Source organism: Cnephaeus nilssonii (genome assembly GCF_951640355.1).
Source record: "Cnephaeus nilssonii genome assembly, chromosome: 20".
Taxonomy (NCBI): Eukaryota; Metazoa; Chordata; class Mammalia; order Chiroptera; family Vespertilionidae; genus Cnephaeus; species Cnephaeus nilssonii.
This window is the reverse complement of record NC_137091.1, coordinates 46043729-46064113: the sequence shown is the minus strand read 5'-3', so window position 1 is coordinate 46064113 and position 20385 is coordinate 46043729. Positions and strand designations below refer to the sequence as shown.

At 49.5% G+C, this 20385-nt stretch overlaps 1 protein-coding gene across 1 annotated transcript; it reads right to left on the bottom strand.

Annotated features, from left to right (window-relative positions):
- Window positions 1–709: 709 nt before the first annotated feature.
- Window positions 710–19757, bottom strand: SIGLECL1 (SIGLEC family like 1; the record flags this gene model as incomplete). Its single annotated transcript, XM_079799810.1, has 5 exons — window positions 710–932; window positions 5369–5471; window positions 5625–5835; window positions 18460–18530; window positions 19724–19757. The coding sequence occupies 5 exons, from the start codon at window positions 19755–19757 to the stop codon at window positions 710–712; spliced, it is 642 nt and encodes a 213-aa protein (XP_079655936.1).
- Between the last annotated feature and the right edge of the window lie 628 nt (window positions 19758–20385).

The window sequence follows — 20385 nt, the reverse complement described above, 5'->3', positions numbered from 1 at the left end:
GAACCAGATTTGGGCGTTCCATCCCCTCTCCAGGTCTCCCAGCAATGGAGGGACCCAGCCTGCTCCTGGAAGCCTCTGTATGGGCTGAATTGTGTCCCCCCCAAATTTATACGATGAAGCCCTAACCCCAGGACCTCAGAATGAGACTGTATTTGGAGGCAGGGCCTTTGAAGGGAAAATTAAGATAAAATGCGGCCATTAGGGTGGGCCCTACTCCAATAGGGCTGATTTCCTTAAGAGGAGAGGAGAGGAGAGGACACAGAGGCACAGAGAGGGAGGGGGACCCCGTGAGGACACAGAGAGAATCTGGCCACCTGAAGTCAAGGAGGGGCCGCAGGGGAACCCACCCAGCCGACGCCTTCATCTCAGACCCACCCTCATCTCCCCAGCGTCCAGGACCATGGAAAACTACCTTCTGTTGTATAAACCACCGGGTCCGCGGACCGCGGTTCCAGCAGCCTGAGCTCCCTTCCTAGCATTTCCTCTTCGCCCCGGGCCGGGCAGTGGTGCTGGGACGGAGTGGCCTCCTCTGGGGGCCAGGGGCTGGGCTTGGGGCTGGGCGGCTGGAAGGGGAGCTCAGCTTGAAGGACAGAGGCTGTTGAGGCCCAGCCCCGGTTCCCTGTGCTGGCTGCCAGGCCTTGGAATGAGCTGGGGTCCAGGCCTGGGGCCCAGGGCGGAAGGGTCCAGGGGGCCCGGGGCGTCTCCGTTTCTAAAGAGCGCTCGCTGAGGGCCGCAGCAGTGCAGCCTCCTGGCTGGTGGACGGCCTGGGCTCCAGCCGCTCCAGGGACTTCTCTCCGGCCCAGCTGGGCGAGGTTGTGTCTTTAGTCTCCTTGGACGTTTCCGGCTCCTCCAGCAGCTCTGGCTTCTTGAGGATCAGGGCCTCTTCCTCCTTGGGGATTTGACGCTTCACCCACCACTTAAGAAACCTGATTCTAAGGCAACGAACCTTGTGGTTAACGCTGTGATCAGTCTCCCTCCTCACCCCCCTCTCCCCTTACCAGACAGAGCCCTGGGTGGAGGTCAGAAGACTGAGGTTTCCTCCATTTGTGGGTTCTGTGACCAGCCCTCCCCACCCTTCATCAGATGGGGGCACAAATACCCCCTTTTGGCCTGGACCCTCTTCCCAGCCTCTTTCCGGGCCTCCTGCCCAGAGCTGCCCCTGCCCCTCCCTTGCTCAGTCTTCTCAGGGCTCCAAGAGCGCCCAGGACAAAGTCTCAGCCCTCCCACCTGGTGGCCCTTCATGACTTCATCTTCCCGCTGCTTCCCTCCCAGCCTTCTAAAGTCTTCTGAAAATAGGCATATTCTTATTGACTCCAGAGAGGACGGGAGAGGGAGAGAGAGCGATGGACACATCAATGATGAGAGAGCATCATCAGTCGGCTGCCTCCTGCATGTCCCCCTCCTCCCCCCCGGGGATCGAACCCAAAACCCAAGCATGTGCCCTGACCGGGAATCGAACCATGACCTCCTGGTTCATAGTGGACACTCAACCACTAACCTATGCTGGCCGGACAGCCTTTTAGTGTCTTGATTTGAGTATAGTGGGCTTCTTTTCCTGGACAAATCTTTGTTGATATCTCTCTTCTTTCTCTTAATACTAGAGGCCCAGTGCATGAAATTGGTGCATGGTGGGGTCCTTAGGCCTGGCGGACAATCAGGGCCAATCAGGGCCTTCCTGCTGGTTGCTGGCTGCCGACTGGGGCCTGCCAGATGGGAGAGGGACTGCAGGAGGTTGGCCAGCAGCGCGAGGTTGGCTATGGGAGTGCACTGACCACCAGGAAGCAGCTCCTACATTGAGCATCTGCCCCCGGGTAGTCAGTATGCGTCATAGTGACCAGTTGTTCCGGTCATCCTGGCATTCCGGTAGCTTAGACTTTTATATGTATAGATTTCTGGGATATTTGTGCATATCAGTGCACGGAGTGCTTCCTCCATCTATACAGCTGTGTAGTGTTCTGCTGTGTGGGCGTGCCATTGGTTACCCTGGCAACTGCAGTGGTCCCCCTGCTTTGCCCAGGCTGGCTCTTCCAGAGCTGTTTTAAAAGTAACTGGGGGTTTATTTGTATTTGGCTATGGTGAGGCCAATAGATCAGGAGACAACTGCCATTGGAAAGAGAGTTACGGCCCTAGCCGGTTTGGCTCAGTGGATAGAGTGTTGGCCTGAAGGGTCCTGGGTTCGATTCTGGTCAAGGGCATATGCCCAGGTTGTGGGCTTGATCCCCAGCAGGGGGCATGCAGGAGGCAGCTGATCAATGATTCTCTCTTATCATTGGTATTTTCATCTCTCTCTCCATCTCCCTTCCTCTCTGAAATCAATAAAAATATAAAAATAAAATAATAAAATAAAAGACAGTTATAATTCCCAGAAGAGTGGTCATGCCATGCCACGCAAGGTCGCACGAGGAGGCACCAGGGTCACTCAGGAGGTGCAAGGAGTAAGGAGGAATTGTGGCTAGGAGCTTTTCTTGTGGTTTCGATGGGAACAAACAAGGCAGGGTAAGCAGACTTTGGATAGGCTCATCAAAGTACCTCTCCCGCCCTTGTGAGCATGGCTATTGGTCCAGGATGGGCCTGTGACTCTAGCAGGGACAACCAGCATCACTACTGGGATGGATCTATCACCAAGAGAAAGACAGGTTCTCTCTCAGCTGGTTGCTAAGTTAGGAGGATGTGAACTTGGGGCTGCTGTGGGCCATCTGCCCACGAGGTGGCGAGAACCTCCAGAGATGGGGACATCATTTGCGTGCCTGGATCCAGTCAGGCCCGAAGTACAGATACTTCCTGTTGTGGGCTGAATGGTGTCCCTGCCCTCAAATCCACATGTGGAAGGTCCAACACCCAGCCCCTCCGATGTAACCATTTGGAGACAGGGCCTTTAAAGGAGGTCCTATGAATGGGCCCTACGCCATATGACTGTACAGTTGACCCCTGAACAATGCGGGTTTGAACTGGGTGGGTCAATCGAAATCTGCATATAAGTGGAGCCACACACAGTTCAAACCTGTTGTTCAAGGGTCAACTGTACTTGGAGATGGTGATTAACTGGAGTCCTAATCCAATACGACGGGTATCTTCATAAGAAGAGGGAGAGACAGCAGGGGCATGTGTGCAGAGAGGAATAACCATGGGAAGAGGCAGCCAGAGGCTAACCATTTACAAGCCAAGGAGAGAGGCCTTAGGAGAAACCAACCCTGCTGACACGTAAATCTTGGACTTCCAGCCTCCAGAGCTTTGAGGAAACAAGTCTCTGTTGTTTACGTCTGACACTTAACCTGTGGTCCACATGTTCCTGTGGCAGATTAAAAGACGGCTGCGGATTTTTGGTGCTCCTCCCATGGAGAGCTAGGGTCTGTTTCCTCTCCCCTTGAATCTTGGCTAGCCTATGACTGTCAGAACATGGCGGAAGTGATGCTCGGTCAATTCCAGGCCTCACCGTAAAGACGACTGGCAACTTCAGCCTTGGAAGAGATGAGAGGCCCTGAGGCTACAGGGAAAGGGACAGGGGTCCAGCTGGCCCAGCTTTCTGGCTGTCCCCCATCAAAATGCCGGGCATGTGAGTGAAGGCATTTTGGACCCTCCTGCACAGCCCAGCTGCTAGCTGAATACTACACCAGGTGACATCAGTGATGCCAAGGGAAGCAGAAGAATAATCCAGCTGGACCGTACCTGAACTCCTGACCCATGAAATTAACACTAAAATGATCATTGTTTAAAGTCACCAAGTTCTGGGGGTAGTGACATAGCGACCAATAACCAGAACTGTTCTCTTTTTCCTTGAACTTGTAGAGTTTTCTGCTCTTCTTAAAAAATAGATATTTTTATTGATTTCAGAGAGGAAGGGAGAGGGAGAGAGAGAAAGAAACATCAATGATGCGAGAGACTCATTGATCGGCTACTTCCTGCACACCCCCTCCTGGGGATTGAGCCCACAACCTGGGTGTGTACCCTGACCAGGAATTGAACCGTGACCTTCTGGTTCATAGGTCGACGCTCAACCACTGAGCCGCGCCGGCCGGGCATGAGTTCTGCTCTTACTGCTCACAAGTGGAACCGTCCTGTCTAATGAGACTTGTCTCCCTCAACTGCCAAGGGGCCGTTATCCCCCCAAACATTTCCACCTCTGAAACTTTCAGTCCCAGTATCTCATGATCTGCGTAGTTCTAGTCCCTCAAGTTTTCTTGTGCTTGCCTTCCAATCCGGTTCCTGGTCTTTGATCTCACAGGTGGGAGCTCCATTCCCAAGACCTCACATGCTCCAGCATCTGTCTTGGCTTCTCTTCCTTCCCTACCCCAGGGGGTAAATGGTTACCTGCTGTAAGGGCTCTCTCCCTCCGGTCTCCTCGCCTCCCTCGCCACCCATATAATCAGCCTTTGATGGCACTCTGCCGACAGGGATCCAAACCTGGATCAATGCCACCACCTATTCTTTACCTTCCATTTACCATGCCTGGGAGGAAACGTCCCCCAGTCATGACAGGTGGTTCCATAGGCAATTAATAAGCTCCAGTCACCATCGGATCTTCACTGCTGCTCACTAACGGTCTTCCTTGTCATTGTACAGATCCCATTTATTCCCATCAGTGGCTACTGCAACCACGCCTAACACCATCAGCACTCTTCTTAAATTCCCTACTCCTGACCCCTGCTCTGACCCACCTCACTTTCAGCAGATGGCTCTGCCAAAGTCCTTTGCTGTGAAAGGAAGACACTGGGTAGGAGGGCATCACCCCACCCACCCAAATCATAAATGCCAGCTAAAGATGAACAAGAGGGACAGAACATTTGCGACTGGGTTTTGAGGATAAGGATACCTGATTGCTTTAGACAATGCCACTTTGTTGGCATGGTGCTGGAGAGCTGATGGCAGTGGATTGAAGAGTGTAACGGTGATGAGGATCCGGAAATGGGTGTAAGCTATTCTCTCAAAACGAAAATATGTGGCCCAGCTGGCATGGCTCAGTGGTTAAGCGTTGACTGACCTATGATACAGGGCATATGCCTGGTTCGCAGGCTTGATCCCCAGTGTGGGGCGTGCAGGAGGCAGCCAATAAGGATTCTCTTTCATCATTGATGTTTCTACCTCTCTCTCCTTCTCCCTTCTTCTCTGAAATCAATAAAAATATATTTAAACAAACAAAACATTTGATGGTATATAGAGGGAGTTTGTAGGACTCAGGTGGGAAAGATTTGGGCATGTTTATATTATCCTTCAGAGAAAGAGCCAGTAAAAAAAGAATGATTGAAAATTTAGGAGAGAGAAGGGATGATTAATCAAGTGTGGAGGAGATGGATTCCCAAGCAAAGGAGGTGGAGCTAAGTGTATTAGGTTTGGGGAAAGGCATGCTGATAAGCTTTAACTTGATACTCACAGAAGAAGGACAAGGAAGAAGTAGAATAGTGCTGGAATAATGACTCCATACACGATGCCCTGGATCAGCCCTTTCACGAACAATATGGGAACTGAACTCTCATCTGGAATCAGAGGGAAGCAAGAGTGTTGTTGTTTTTTCTCCTAAGGCTGTGAAGTCTGAGATGCTCTTCTTCCTTTCGTCCCCATGCCCATCCTCATCCCAGTCCCTAGGTGTTGTCATTCTAGCCCAGTCACAAGAACCCCTGTATACTTACCTGGTACCAGGAAGATGCTTGCCTCTTGGATTCCATATTTGTTCTTCCCCTCACAGCGAAGGCTCATGACTTCTTCCGGCTTCCCAGTAAATGTGATGGTGCTGTTGGCCCAGGGGGCAGTTATGGTGGTCGTCACCTGGAAGGTGTCACTCATGTTTTTCTTTATCACAGGAACACCGTCCATAAGCCACTGCACGAAGGGTGTGGGGATACCGTAGAAAGAGCAGTTGCACTGCGGAATCTTCTCCAAGGAACACACGTAATACAACAGTGTGGCGGGCACTGTGGGGAGGGAGGGCCAGGAGTCACCGAGGCACCCTGATTTCCCTTTTCCACTTCCTCCAGGACCCAGCCTTCCCCTCATTTATGATTCAACAGGAGCTGCAGTAAGACTTTCTGGAAGCTCAGAGGGGCTGGTGTTCAGAGCAGGTCCCCTTCCATCCTCTCTCATCTTTCTCAGACTTGGGCTCAGCTCTGACCTCTGACCTTTCAGCCCCAGAGGCCAAGGGAAGATGTGACTGCTCCCCAGATGTCCTTTCCCTTCCTATGAGGCCTCAGGGGTTTCTCTTGGGGTTATCATTTCTCTCAGACTCTGGATCTTCCCTTGCCCACCAGCACTCACTGATCACTGGGAACCTGACAGCGGTCGAGTTAGATAGAGGGAAGTTCAAGTAGCATTGCAGTGTGGTGCCACGGTCCTTGGGCTTTGGTGCGAAGTGCAGCACCGAGGAAGAGATGGAGGAGTTTCTGGAGCCATCGGTGTTGAAGGACGTGGCAGGCTCTTTCCAGGAGAGGAAACGGGCTTTGGCTGCTATGCAGGAGCTTCTGATGGTGCAGGTCAAGGTCACAGACGCTCTGGCCATAGGTATATCTGGAATGTAGAGCTCTGGTTTCTGAGTCAGGTCTGAGGGACAGAGATGTATTGTACCCAAACTTTGGGGACAAGGGACCCTCATGGACACGTCGCTGACGCATAGCGTTTTCAGGTTACAAAGTGCTTTCCCACCCGTGAGCTCATTTAATGCCCCTCCCCCATTCCTCCAACCTCAGGGAGCCTGGGTAGCTTTTCATAAGTATATTTGTCTTCTCTGCATGAAAGGAGCATCCCCCACTGTCTAGGTGAGCAAACTAAAGAGACTTACTTAAGGTCTTGAGCCTGAACTTGAGCCTGAACCCTGGACTTTCAAGGTGAAGGTGAGTGAATTTCCTGAGGATCTAGATGGCCTATGGTCTCTTGTCTGTCCCCCAGCCTAGACTTCCTAGGCCAGCTCCTACTCTGCCTCCCTCCTTCTCAACCCAATTCTCCCTGTAGGCGCTGCCCTTCCAAGCTGATCAGTGATCATTTGTGCCTCCAGCTCTCATTGGCTTGCTGCTGCTGGGTAAGTCACTTTCTCTCTCTTTACCATTTTGATTCAGAAAGAGAAAGATTTCAACTGTACCTGTCTCGTTGTATTGTTGTTGTAAAAATTAAATCACTAAGTTTTTTTTTTTTAACTCCAGTGCCTGGTGAGGTAGACACCACACCATTACTAGAACCCCTTCTGGAGTTCCTCCTTTCCAAACCACCCATTGTATGAGATTAACCGTCACCTGACAGGAAGAGTGTGATGTTCTCCCTCAGGAAGGCCGTCTTTTGTTCTTGAAGATCTGCAGCGGACAAGTATGTCGCGTTGTCCCTTTTGAGTACATTGTGGATCAGCAGGGTACAGTCTCGTTCTTCAAGGTTCCAAAGAATGTAGAATCTCCCATTGTTGTGACCATCTATGATAACATTGGACTTATTGGTAGCTACAGGGGCGCTGACATTTTTGTTGAGCCAGTAGCCCATGATCATGGAGTTGTCCAGAGGTTCTTTGGGAAATGCTAATCTGCAAGGGACTGTGGTACACAGGTTCTCTTCCAGTGGTATCTTCGTGACTCCCATCAAAGCATGAGAAAGTAACCCTGTGGGGAGAGATTCATGTTGAAAACAGACTCACCTAGTGTGTCCCAGTATCCCAATGGTGCATTAAAGGATTAACCTTATCCTAGAAAGGTTTGGCCATTGCCCAGATCCTGGGAGGTAACCTTTAAGCCCTTGGAATATCCAGAATGATGAGTGTGTCTTGGTTTACCTGAGGCCCGGGGCCACAGACAGTATATGCTAACAATGTGATTGATGGTGGGGACTTTGGGGCACACGATATCATCTTGACTTCTGTAGGGGCTGGGGGCTAAGGATGGCCATGGGGGTGGTCAGCCATGCCTATAGGATAAGACTCTTTCCCGCCCCTGCAGAAAAACAAACAAAACCCTAGACAACAAGCCTCAGTGAGTTTCTCTGGTTGGCAATACCATGCGTGTTGCCACCCATTGTTGCTGGGAGAAGCAAGCACCGTCCGCACAGCTCTACTGGGGGAGACAACAAGAAGCTCATATCTGGTCTCTCCTAGACCCCGCCCCATATGCCTCTTCCCTCTGCTGATTTTAATCTCTATTATTTTGCTTTAATAAACTGTAACCATGGATATAACCATTCTGCTGAGTACTGTGAGCGCTTCTGGTGAATCATGGAACCTGAGGGTGGTCTTGGGACTCCCAAACTGCACCAATATAATGTCGTCTGTTTTTTGTTTTGTTTTGTTGTTCTTGTTATTGGTAGTAACTGTATCTTGTGATTTTGGCCGCTTTCCAGGAAAGAAAGCGGGCTTTGGTTTCTATGCAGGAGCTTCTGATGGTGTAGGTCAACTCACAGGCTCCCTGGCTATAGGAATATCTGGAATGTAAAGCTCTGTTTTCTGGGGGTTTTAATCCTCACCCGAGGATATTTTTCCATTGATTTTTAGAGAGAGTGGAAGAGAGAAAGACAGAGAGAAACACTGATGTGAGAGAAACACTTGGATTGGTTGCCTCCTGCGTGAGCCCTGACCAGGGTCCAGACCAGGGAAGAGGCTGTAACCGAGGTACGTGTCCTTGACCAGAATCAAACCTGGGACCCTTCGGTTCGCAGGCTGATGCTCTATCCTCTGAGCCAAAGCGGCTAGGGCTAGAACTATGGTTTTTGAGTAAGTGCATATAGATTTTCTATGCCTTCATAGAAATCAGCTTAAGCCTTTCTCATAATAGTTTTATTATTAGTCCCCTAGACGTCTGGGAAAACTGAGGTTCAGAGAGATTAAGGACATAGTCCCATGTAATAGAGAAAGGAGTAGCATCATCAGGACCAGACCCCAGCTTTTCACACATGAAGTCTGCTACTCTGAGACATCACATCTGTGGGTCGGGACACAGTTCTGGGCCACTGTGCTGTGTCTCTTCTCTAAGATTCGACCTAATAATGCTCACCATATAGGATGATGTTGAGAGAGCAGATGTGGGCACACTTATCATCTTGGTTCTAAAATGGAACTAGGAGTCAAGTTGGGCTCCACTAGCAAAATTTCCAGGGACTTTGGGCAAGTTGCTTAATCTCTCAAAGCCCGTGTCTTCATCTGTCAAATGGGCATAATAATTCCTCAGGGGGCGGTTGGGTAGATGAAATGGGACATGTGGTGGGTCACAGAATGTGCACATGGGATTCTTTATTACTTATTTTTCAAGTACTTAATTCTTTAGGTCCTCACCACTTTTCCCGACCTCAGCCTTTCTCATCTTCCACCACCACTCACCTCCATCCCAGAGCATTCTTGGATACCTGAGATACCTCTTCCCACTCTGCCTTTCCTTCCACTTACCCCACCATAACCGCGGTAGTGTCATCATCATTAGCAGGATCTCAGGGACAAGAGAGGACCAGCATCTATGCTGCCGCTAGCTCTGATCTCAGATCCATATGTCCTGGAGGGAAGGATTTGGAATGGGTGAGGTGGAATGCAGCAGTGAGCGACATGGGTTGGGGCAGAAACAGACTCACTTCTCACTAGGGGCTATTGTCTCTTCCATCACCCTGAAGGTCTGTTCATCTTGTGAACGGGGAGCTTCATTTAAACAACCACCAGGAGCTTCGAGAAGAGAGGAGAGTCCCCATGACTCTCTGTGGAGCCGCTACACCATGTCTGCTTTCTTCTCTCTCCTAGCATCTTCACTCAGCTCCTTCCCCCTTAAAGAGCCTCAAATGCCAGGCTGAGGAGCTTGGTCTCTCTCCCAAGTCAATGGGGAAGTAATGCAAATCACGGAAAGGTTTTGAACCATGGGGAGCAGCTTTGGGCATTATAAAGGTCCCTCTGGGTGTTCACTGAGGAGGACACAGGAGTTCAGGACAAAGATGACGTGGCCTCAGCTGGCATGGTGGCTATGGGGTGGGGGTAAGAAGATGGGATATACTTATGATATTTGCACACACACACAAAGGCATTTCTATGGCGGACAGGATAAATTCCAAACTCCCTTGCTTTGCATTCGAGCTTTCCATGATTTTGCCCCACACTTGTTTTATCTCCACTGCCCCACTCCCCATACTTATGCCATTATTTGCATGCAAAAGAGAACAATGGTACCCATTCCAGCCTGGCCAGTGTGGTTCAGTAGTTGAGGGTGGATCTATGAACCAGGAGGTCATGGTTTGATTCCAGGGCACTCCCTTCTTCTCTTAAATATATATATATTAGAGGCCCAGTGCACAAAATTCATGTACCAGGTGTGTGTGTGTCCCTCAGCCCAGCCTGCACCCTCTCCAATCTGGGACCCCTCGAGGGATGTCTGACTGCCCTCTCACAATCCAGGACTGCTGGCTCCCAACTGCTCGCCTGCCTGCCTTCCTGATTGCCCCTAACCACTTCTGCCTGCCAGCCTGATCACCCCCTAACCACTCCCCTGCCAGCCTGATTGATGCCTAACTGCTCCCCTGCCAGCCTGTTTGCCCCTAACTGCCCTCCCCTGCAGGCCTGGTCACCCCTAACTGCCCTCCCCTGCAGGCCTGGTCACCCCTAACTGCCCTCCCCTGCAGGCCTGGTCACCCCTAACTGCCCTTCCCTGCAGGCCTGGTTCCCCCCAACTGCCCTTCCCTGCAGGCCCGGTCGCCCCCAACTTCCCTCCTCTGCTGGCCTGGTCACCCCTAACTGTCCTCCCCTGCAGGCTTGATTGCCCCCAACTGCCCTCCCTTGCAGGCCTGGTCCCTTCCAACCGCCTTCCCCTGCTGGCCATCTTGTGTGTTGGGAGTGATGGTCAATTTGCATATTATTCATATATATATATATATATATATATATATATATATATATATATATATATATATATATTAGAGGCCCAGTGCATGATTTAATCATGCACCTGGTGCACCAGCTGGCTGTCTGTCCGCTGGTGCCCCAGGCCTTCCGAAAGCCTCCGGCGCGGTGGCGGCTTTCGAAAGGCCTTGCGCCGGCGCAGACAGACAGACAGCTCCCCCGCTTTGGCTTTTGATCGCGGGGGAGCCGGCTGGCTGTCTGCACCAGGCCTTCCGAAAGCCTCCGGCGCAGCCATGACACAGACGCTGAGCTCGCGGCGCCACTGGCGCCGCGAGCTCAGCGTCCTGCTGGCCCAATCAGCTACCCCGGCCACCCTGAGTCCCGCCCCCTGCGCCTCCTGCTGGCCCAATCATGGGCGTAGCGGAGTGATGGTAATTTACATATTACCATTTTATTATGTAGGATATATATATATATATATATATATATATATATATATATATATATTAAGGGGACTGATTCCAAACATACATCATATATTCCTACCTCTGTGTGTTTATTTGGGCCATTGCCCTTTTCATGGTAACCTTCTGCAACTCTCTCCTCTGCCTATGTTCAAATCTTACCACTCTGTTCAAGTCCAGATCAAATGGAACTTCCTCATGGTAGCATTAAAAAATATCCACAACCAGAAAGCCATCTTTCTCTGACCCTTCAGCTCCCTTTCTGACCATATCTTTTACGGCAATGTCTCAGGCTGTCCCGAAGAGTTTTCTATATGATATCAACCCTCCTGTGCCTCATTATTCCAAATTTATTCAGGTGATCAAGTCTCCCGCTCTTTAAAAAACAAACCTGTATTTCCCTGCCTTTTTAATATTTAGGGGTGGCCATGCAGCTACTGAGTCAAATTTTAAAAAAATGTTATTGAATTATCAGGATATAAAAGCCTATTCAGCCTTAGCTGGTTTGGCTCAGTGGATAGAGCTTCAGCCTGCAGAATGAAGGGTCCCAGGTTCGATTCTGGTCAAGGGCACGTGCCTAAATTGTGGGCTCGATCCCCAGTAGGGGAGTGCAGGAGGCAGCCAATCAAATGATTCTCTCTCATCATTGATGTTTCTATCTCTCTCCCCCTCTCTCCTCCTCTTTGAAATCAATAAAAATACATTTTAAAAAGCCTATTCCGCCTTTTACACCATTTTTCTTTTTGCCATCACAATTGAGATCTGAATATCTGTTTTAGGATTTTTTTTTTGTATATACTATTAATAAAACTCCAGAGCTTAGCTTTAAAAAAAAAATACTATGGTACATGTTTTTTGCCCTGGCTGGTGTGGCTCAATTTGTTGAAGCATCGTCCCATACACCAAAAGGTTGCAGTTTTGATTCCTGGTCAGAGCAGATACCTAGGTTTCGGATTCGATCTCCAGTACAGGAGGCAACCGACTGATGCTTCTCTCTGTGTGTCTCTCTGTCTCTCCCCTTCCCTCCCATTCTCTCTAAAAATCAGTAGAAAAATATCCTCGGGTGAGGATTAATAGCAACAAAAAATAATATAATTTATGTTCTCCTCTGTAATATACAGCTCTTTAATGAATATTCATGAGTGTTATTGACTTGTTCCATTCTCTGTTAATACAAATACTCCCTTGAAAGAACAATTTAAACAAAGTGGTCTTATGAGACTCCAAAGATATTACAAATTATCCCAGGTCTTATGAAAATGATATTCAAATAAAATGGAGTTCTGACCAGTTGTCTGACTTGATAATTTCTTGCTCTGGTAACAAAACACTGTGATGGATGGCATTGTTTTCCTAAATTGTATACCTGTCTGTGGGATTGCACGCTTCTCTTTTTCCACATGGACGATGCAAAAATAAAAATGCTTGGACTCTGCTAGACTTATTATTAAGCAAATATTTTGAGACCCGTCTATACAAAATACCAAATATCTGAGCCTGTCTGCTGGAGACTTTGGGAAGTTCTGCTTTTCTGATATTGGCTCCAATGCTTCCTCCTTGTCACTTGCTGCTTCTTCCCTGGAACATGGATGTAACGCGGGAGGTGGAAGGGCCATCTGGCAACCATGAAGTAACCATGAGCGCGGTCCCCTCTCTGGTTTCTCCCCGGTTTCCTCATCTATAACACCAGAGGTTTTTATTGCCCAATATGCAACGGTCCTTCAGTCTTTAACATTCTTATCTTTTCCACATCTCATTCCCTTCTCCAGGCCTTGCCACCTCCATGTATTGTCTTCACGGGCAACCTCTTTCGTTTTCCAAATGTCCTTTTCCAAGTTTACCTCCTCGTCTCGGGTTCAGGTCCCAAGAGTTCCAGCCTGGACCCTCCTCAACATCTGTCCACCTGGCTACTTTCTGGAAAACTGAATGTCCTCCTGCATTTTGCTGAGGGACAAATGACTAACTGGACTTATTAACTATAAGTTATAGTTAATAGTCAGTGATATGGAACACTGACTGGGGAACTTGCTTTCCATAGCAAGGAACTGTTGGGCTGATTTAACGTCTCACCCTGAGCCTGATGAACTGACTGACCCGTGGAATAACCGTGTGTACAATCACTAAGGGACTTACCGGGAAGTGACAGAGGTGGAGGAAGGCTACCTGATTAGTCGCCTTATAACCAGCTCGTTAGACTTCCTTGGTGTCCCCAAGCTTCACCAACGTCCCACCAGCCAGAGGTCACGTGCGGATACCCGCTCCCGGAGAAGCAATCTTCCAAGCCCCCAGGCCTCCCCAACCCGCTGTGCACCAATGAGCATGCGCGAGGCCGTCAGGAGCCAATCCAGGCCTGAGGATGCGCGCAGGGGCCGCTGAATGGGGCGGGGCCTCCTGGGTCTCCAGTGGCTGAGCCAGTCTGGAACAACGGTCACTACTGGGAACCCTAGACTCCAGCTGGGAACCCCCTTCCCCAGCCCTTAGGAGAACCATCTTTCTAGACTCCTAGAGCCAATCGGTCGTTTGGGGAAATTCTCCCTCCACCCAGTACTTGTGGGGAAGCAGGTGATGGGCAGATTGGGGGCCATTGATCAAGGACCAAAATGCCAAGTGCACAACCCTCATGGCCAATCAGAAGGCGCCTTGGTACCCCCTTGTTTCCTGTCCTGCAACCAAGGCCCCTTTCCCGAAGAAAACGACACACACACAAAGATGACCCAGCTCTCCATTTTCATGACAACCCAGGCCTGACCTATTTCCACCCCAGTTCCCATCCTTTTTCTCCTTCTCCACCCCTTCCTCAAACCTACCACCCCCCCTCCCAGTCCTTGTCCACTCCTCCCTGATACAGGATTTGTTTCTTTGATAGAAGCAAACTTAAGACTTATAATGAAGGATCCTACCTTCGACTTAAAACTTCTGTTACACAATATTCTCATAGATGAAGTCCTGATGACTAGGAGCCCTCTTTCCAGGATTACAAAACACATGAGGCAATAACTCTCCCCAAGAGAGGATAAAACTTGAACTTCTCACCTCGAGGCCCTGAAAGGTCTGTCTCCTCGGCAGCTCACCTCCCAGTCTGAGCTGCAGCAGCATAGACCCACCCACACTCCACTGCTGACCTGGGGTTCTTGAACTCATCAAACCTCTCCCATCGCAGAGCCTAGAATCTGCTCTTCCCTCTGACTAGCTCCAAATAGTTTAGAGGTCTCAGCAGAAATGTCACTTTCTTTGACTTTCTAATCCACACTAGGTTCCTCCTCTGGTCTCTTATACATGCTCATAGTATTCTGTCCTTCTTCTTCTTGGCACTTGTCATTTTAGGTTATTTTATGTTTCTTTCTTCATTCTCTATGTAGCTCGTGGAGACCATGAGCCCCACTGAGGCAAAGTCAGTGTCTGGCTTGTTTGCCTCATCTGTGGAGTGTATGAGCTGCACACAAGAAAGGTGCCCATACATGTGGGGACTTATATAAGCATCTACCTTGAGTACAAGATGGCCATCTCACTGGTGCTGAGTGAAGAACCACTGGATTGACTCGCAAATAATGCCCCAGGGAAGAGATGACCCCTTTTTCAACAGCTGCAAGTCACCAGCCTCTGGCGCCAGAAAGGTTGTCATCTACTCTGAGGGGGAACACTTCACAGCCATGGTCCATTCTAATGCCAGAACCCCATTCTCATTCCTTGTATGCCTACCTTTCAGCCTGGCCAAGAAATATTGCAATAACCTCCTAATTAGGTTCTTTGCCTCCACCTTATCTGGTCACCCCACTTGTTTGCTTCAATTCTTCCAGCAGCTTACAATTCATCCACTCATCCATCCATCCATTCAATGATTAAACTATTAAATTATTAAACTATTAAACTATTGTGAGAGTTTATTTTAGGCACTGTTCTAAGTGTAGAGAAAAAAAAGGACAACATCCCTGTTCTCATGGAACTTACATTCTGAGGGAGTCAGAATAAAGTCCTACCAGATAAAGCTCCACTGCCTTATGTTGGCATTCACAGCCCATGTTTGTGTCTTTTCTCCACCTGTATCTCTGGACACTTTTCACTCACTCTCCATCCACGTACACCTCAGGTGAGGATACTGAAGTTCAAAGTTAAAAGTTCAAGGGTGGTCTTATCTGAGACATATGACCACTAAGCATTGAAGTTGGGATTTAATCCATATATTATGGTTTCAAAGCTTGGTCCTCTTGTATATATATTCCAAGTCCTGAGCACATAGTAGGGGCTCAAAAGGCACTTTTTTTGGTGGACCTATTTCATAGTCTCAAGTTTATTTTTCCTTCCTTTGACACCATTCCAGGACAGGGCATATGTCTTCTGGCTAAAACAACAGTTCATAGTTTGCTTTCAAAGCTTCTATGATCAGGTCCGAGAGTAACCCTATTCGATGGAGAACCAGTGTGAGGACAGGGCGGGGGGCTTGAGAGGCCTTTGTAAACTGAGACTCAGGGGGTCCAGACTTGTTACAGGCTCCTGGTTTCCAGGCTTTAACAGTTCCGGGGGATAATGGCCAGTCCAGGTGTGAATGTAGTTCTCCCAGGGTTTGTCAGCCCCAAATTATCTTGCTTTTTCCTGGAAGTTTAGGATAATGTGTTCTGGAGAGCAAAGAAAGAAGGATGTTGGAACAGGTTCAGAGATGAGGTACCCAAGCCTAAAAGGACAGAATTCGGTCCCCTCTTTGGGCACTTGGGGCAGTATGGGGCAGGCAGTGCCCTGGTGGGAGCCTGAAACGGTGTCTTCTCCTGCTGGTCCTCCCCATGCATTCACAGCACCAGATTGTTCCCAGACTCCCTTGGCAAGTTTTGCCTGCTTCTGCAGGTAGGTTTAGTCCCCGCTTCCTCTGGGCAACCAGAACCCCAGCTCAGCCTTGTTACTGAGAGGGTGCCTTTCCCACCAGCCTGGGGTGGACCCACTTCTGAGATCCCCGAATTGCCACATGGGTATTAGAAAAGACTGCAGGAAATATTGTGAAGTATTGCAGATGCGTGGTTTATACAAAAGAACACCAGTTCCCAGTGCAGGATATAAGGAGAGCAGGGCACTTCTGGTCCTAGAGAATCAACAATGGTAACAGTGAGACTCAAGCACTGCTTCCTCCAAACCCCACTGAGGATATGGGGGTGCAGGGCGAATGAAGTAACCCAGGCTTAGTCTGGTCCTCCAGCACCTTGGCTGATTTGGGCCTGTGACATCTATAGCCTGTGCTGATGTAGACTGCCACTCAGAGACCAAACCCTTTGGTCCTCACTCTAACGCTACAACTGCTGTTAGAGGTTTCTCAACCCTCTTCTCAATGGGGACACAGTGTGTGTGTGTGTGTGTGTGTGTGTGTGTGTGTGTGTGTGTGTATTGTTGATTCTTATTACCCTTCAAGTGTTTTTCTTAATATCATCCTTTTTCCCCTCCCTGAGCCTAGGTTCATCATCTGTAAGGTGACAGTCAAGGACAATCGGACATTCTATAGGATGAGGAGGGCAATTCCTGAGCACTGCATGTGCCTCTCCTCGTGGGTCTTGTTACATTGTTATGGTAGACTAGATTCCAGACACAATGGGTACCCACCACACTCTTGCTCCCAGAAGACGGCATGATTGTGGACTTTTCTGGTTCCTCAGGATTCAGAGCCATGATGGGTTCTGACGGGCTCCTTTCGGCCTTGATCACTGCAATTATCTTTGACAGTGTCTTTCTGATGTGGCTCATTCTAAGGAAATGACCCTCTGGATCAGTTCTGGCTCTCCACCCCCCAGTACCCCCAATGGTCTGTGGTCTTAGCAGTTCTGGTTTAGAGCCTCAATGACACTACCATCTTGTCGTGTTATCTAGGGTGAGCCAGACCACTCTCTGGGAATTATTTCATACAAGGGGGCCACCTTGCCTATCAGGCTGTGAAGCTCAGATGAGGTCAGCTATGAAAGGGCTTTGCAAATCGTAAAGGGCTGTTGCTGTGTTGTTTTTTTTTAAAGTCTAGAATACACTTCTTTGAAAATGGCTCACCAGTTGGCCCTGCCACTCTGCTCCTCTTTATTCTCACCTGGGATATCCGGTCACTGCCAAGTCCCATGTCTTGGTTTGCTCCTCATCACTTGCCCTGGCTCAGCCTGGCTTAGGCCCCAGGCCTCCTGACTCTCCCTCTCTGGTCTGTGCTCCACCCCAAGCTCATGCTTTCCTTCCCAGCTTAGCCTGCGTCCATGGCTCCCAATTCAGGATTAAGCCCAAGACGTCTGGACTGACCAGACTCCCCTCTCCCCACCGCCGGGCCAAACTCTGGCCTCACCTCTGGTAACTCTGCTCTTCTCACTCTAGGCTTCTAGCCAACAGGTTTAGCCAAGTTTCAAGAATCTTTCTGAACTGACACAGAGGGCCTTTCAGCTTCACTTTTGGCCATTATCTGTCACTCTCAATGCAACTAACATAGCATATGTCACTGGGAATTCCTCAAACATGTCCTAGGGTCTGCATAGGCCGCTTTCCACCAAACAGTGAGTGCTCTGGCCCCCCGATCCGCTATAGACAGTACTTTGGGGGCTCTGCTGTCTTCTCCAGGGATGCCACTCCCTCCTTTGCCTTCTCCTCTGAGATTTGCAAAAGCTCCTGTCTCTCAGGCCTGTTTGTGACTCAGAATAGTCCTGGTGGCCCTGGATTTCGGTGACCATGTGTGATGCCTATTTCCCTCGCCAGGCCCTGAGCTCCTGTCTTTGCCTGCTCTGTGCCAGCACCACACCCAGGCCTGCTGAGGAGCAGGCTCTGGGAGAGGCTGGCTGATGGGTTTTAACTCCAGTACTCACATGCATGGGGTGAGGCAGAGAAAGAGCAGTGAAGTTGCAATGACTCCATAGACAAGGCCCTGGAAGAGCCCGTTGATGAAACTCTGGGTAGCCAAAGGACTCTTTACTGAAAGTAGACAACATATGAGAAAGGCTTCTCCCCCTTGACCTTCAAATTGAAGCCAAAGCTCTGCTTCCTGCCCTGGCCCCAGTGCCCATCCCCATCCCGCTCTTCCCCATCCTCACTTGACATCAGTATGATATTCATAGCATGGTTTCCATATTCGTTCTTCCCCTCACAGAGAAGGTGTGAGCCCATTTCTGGCATCTCGGTCAGGCTGATGGTGGTGTTGCTCCAGGGGGCAAGGATGGTAGAAGTCACCTGGGGGTTGTCTATACCGATGACATCACCTTTCAACCACCACCGCACATAGGGCGCGGGAACCCCATGGAAGGAGCAGCTGCACTGCAGCATCTTCTTCAAAGAGCAAGAGGAAGAGACCAGCTCGGCAGGTTCTGTGGGGAGGGAGGATCAGGGATTGGCAAGCATCCTGACTTCCCTTCTTCACTTTCCCCAGGATCCAGCCTGCTCTTTATTCGTGAGTCACAAGGAACTTTGAAAGACTTTCTGGAGGCCCCAAGGAGTTGAGCCTCACAGACCTCTCTCCTCATCTGGCCTGAACCTGAATGCTTAACCTTCTAGACTGGAATTTTCTGGGGATCTACATTGCATACAATCCCTATCTACTCCCTAGGCTAGACTTCCTAGTCTCAGCCCCTATTTCCTCTCTCTTCCTCCCATCTCCACTCTCCCCTTGGCCCTTCCCCTTCCCTGCTCCATCTGTGATCAATTTCTCCCTTCATCACTTACTGCTGGATGCTGTGGGGCAAATCCCTTTCCCTCTCTTTGCTCTTTCCTAGTCTGGAAAATAGGGATGCTCACTGAACCTGTGTCATATTATCATTGCTGCAGGGATGAATGCCCTAATGTTTGCAGTATTCCTAGCTCAGTGTGCAGTCAAGCATTACCCATTCAATAAACAGACACCTTTTAGAGTTTCTTCTTCCCAACCCCAAGTGGACAAGGCTTGAGAATTCATCTAAGGCAAAGATTGCTGTGACATCTTTTGAATAACAACATCTGATGCTGCCTCACGCTACAAAGAATAGGTGGGACATATTGTCCACCTGGTGAATATCATGGCTTAGGGAGGTCCTTAGTGTTTTTGTGTTCTTTTTCATTGGAGTTGGTTGAGGTTACTGGAGGAAAGGGGTCATTTCCCCCTAAACAATAACCCTGGATCTTGGTCTTTCATCTGGTCACTTGAGGTGATGAGGAATTTGCAGGACTGGTTATGGGTGATGTGTAGCCTGTCCTCCACTGCTGTTCTCTAGATTATTTCTTTTTTCCATCTGGGAAAGTGAGCTTGTGGAATGCCTGACTCCCTGTGAGCTCCCAGCGAGTGCCAGTGGTATCTGAAACAGCTCCTTGTGCTCTCTTTTCTGCAGACCACCCTCACCTCCCATTCCACTCCCTGGCCCAATCTGCTACTTGCCCCGGACACCACCAGCCCCGCCAGAATCTGGTCCACAGATGTCTGATCCGGATTGGTTATTTGATATCCTACACCCTCGTGTTCTCTTTCCTCGTGCTCCCAGAGCCCTCAGCTTCCTCAAACACCCCAGTGTTACTTCTCTCCATCACTCACCCAGACCTTTGGGTGGCACCACCATCTGCAGCATTGGTGGATCTCAGGGACAGGAGAAGCCCAGGGCCTTCACTGCAGGCAGCTCCGACCTCAGAACTGTGTGGTCCAGAAGGGATGAGAGGATGAGTAACTGAAAGAAGATGTGGGGATACAGGGAGCAGAAAATATTCTTTTTAAAAATATGTATTTTTATTGATTTTTAGAGAAAGAGGAAGGGAGAAGGATAGAGAGATAGAAACGCCGATGAGAGAAAAACATCATCAATCCACTGCCTCTTGCATGTCCTCTACTAGGGGTTGAGCCCACAAGCAGGCATGTGCCCTGACCGGGAATAGAACCCTGACATCTTGGTTCCCGGGTCAATGTTCAACTACTTAGCCATACTGGCTGGGCCAGAAAGTATTCTTGGCAAGCCAGGAGTTTCTGTCTCTTTGGTCATCCTGAAGGCCAGTCTACCCCGAGAAGCAGGAATTACATGGGAAATGCTCAAGAACATCTAGGCAGGCCACACCAACCCCCCTGTGAAACCCCCATGCCAGGTCTCCTTTCTTCACTCTCCCCTCGTTTTTTAGAAACGACCTCCCACGAGCCAAGGGCAAAGGACAGACCTCTCTTCAGGCTTAGGTTAAAGTCCTTACTACACAGAATGATAAATGGCAAAA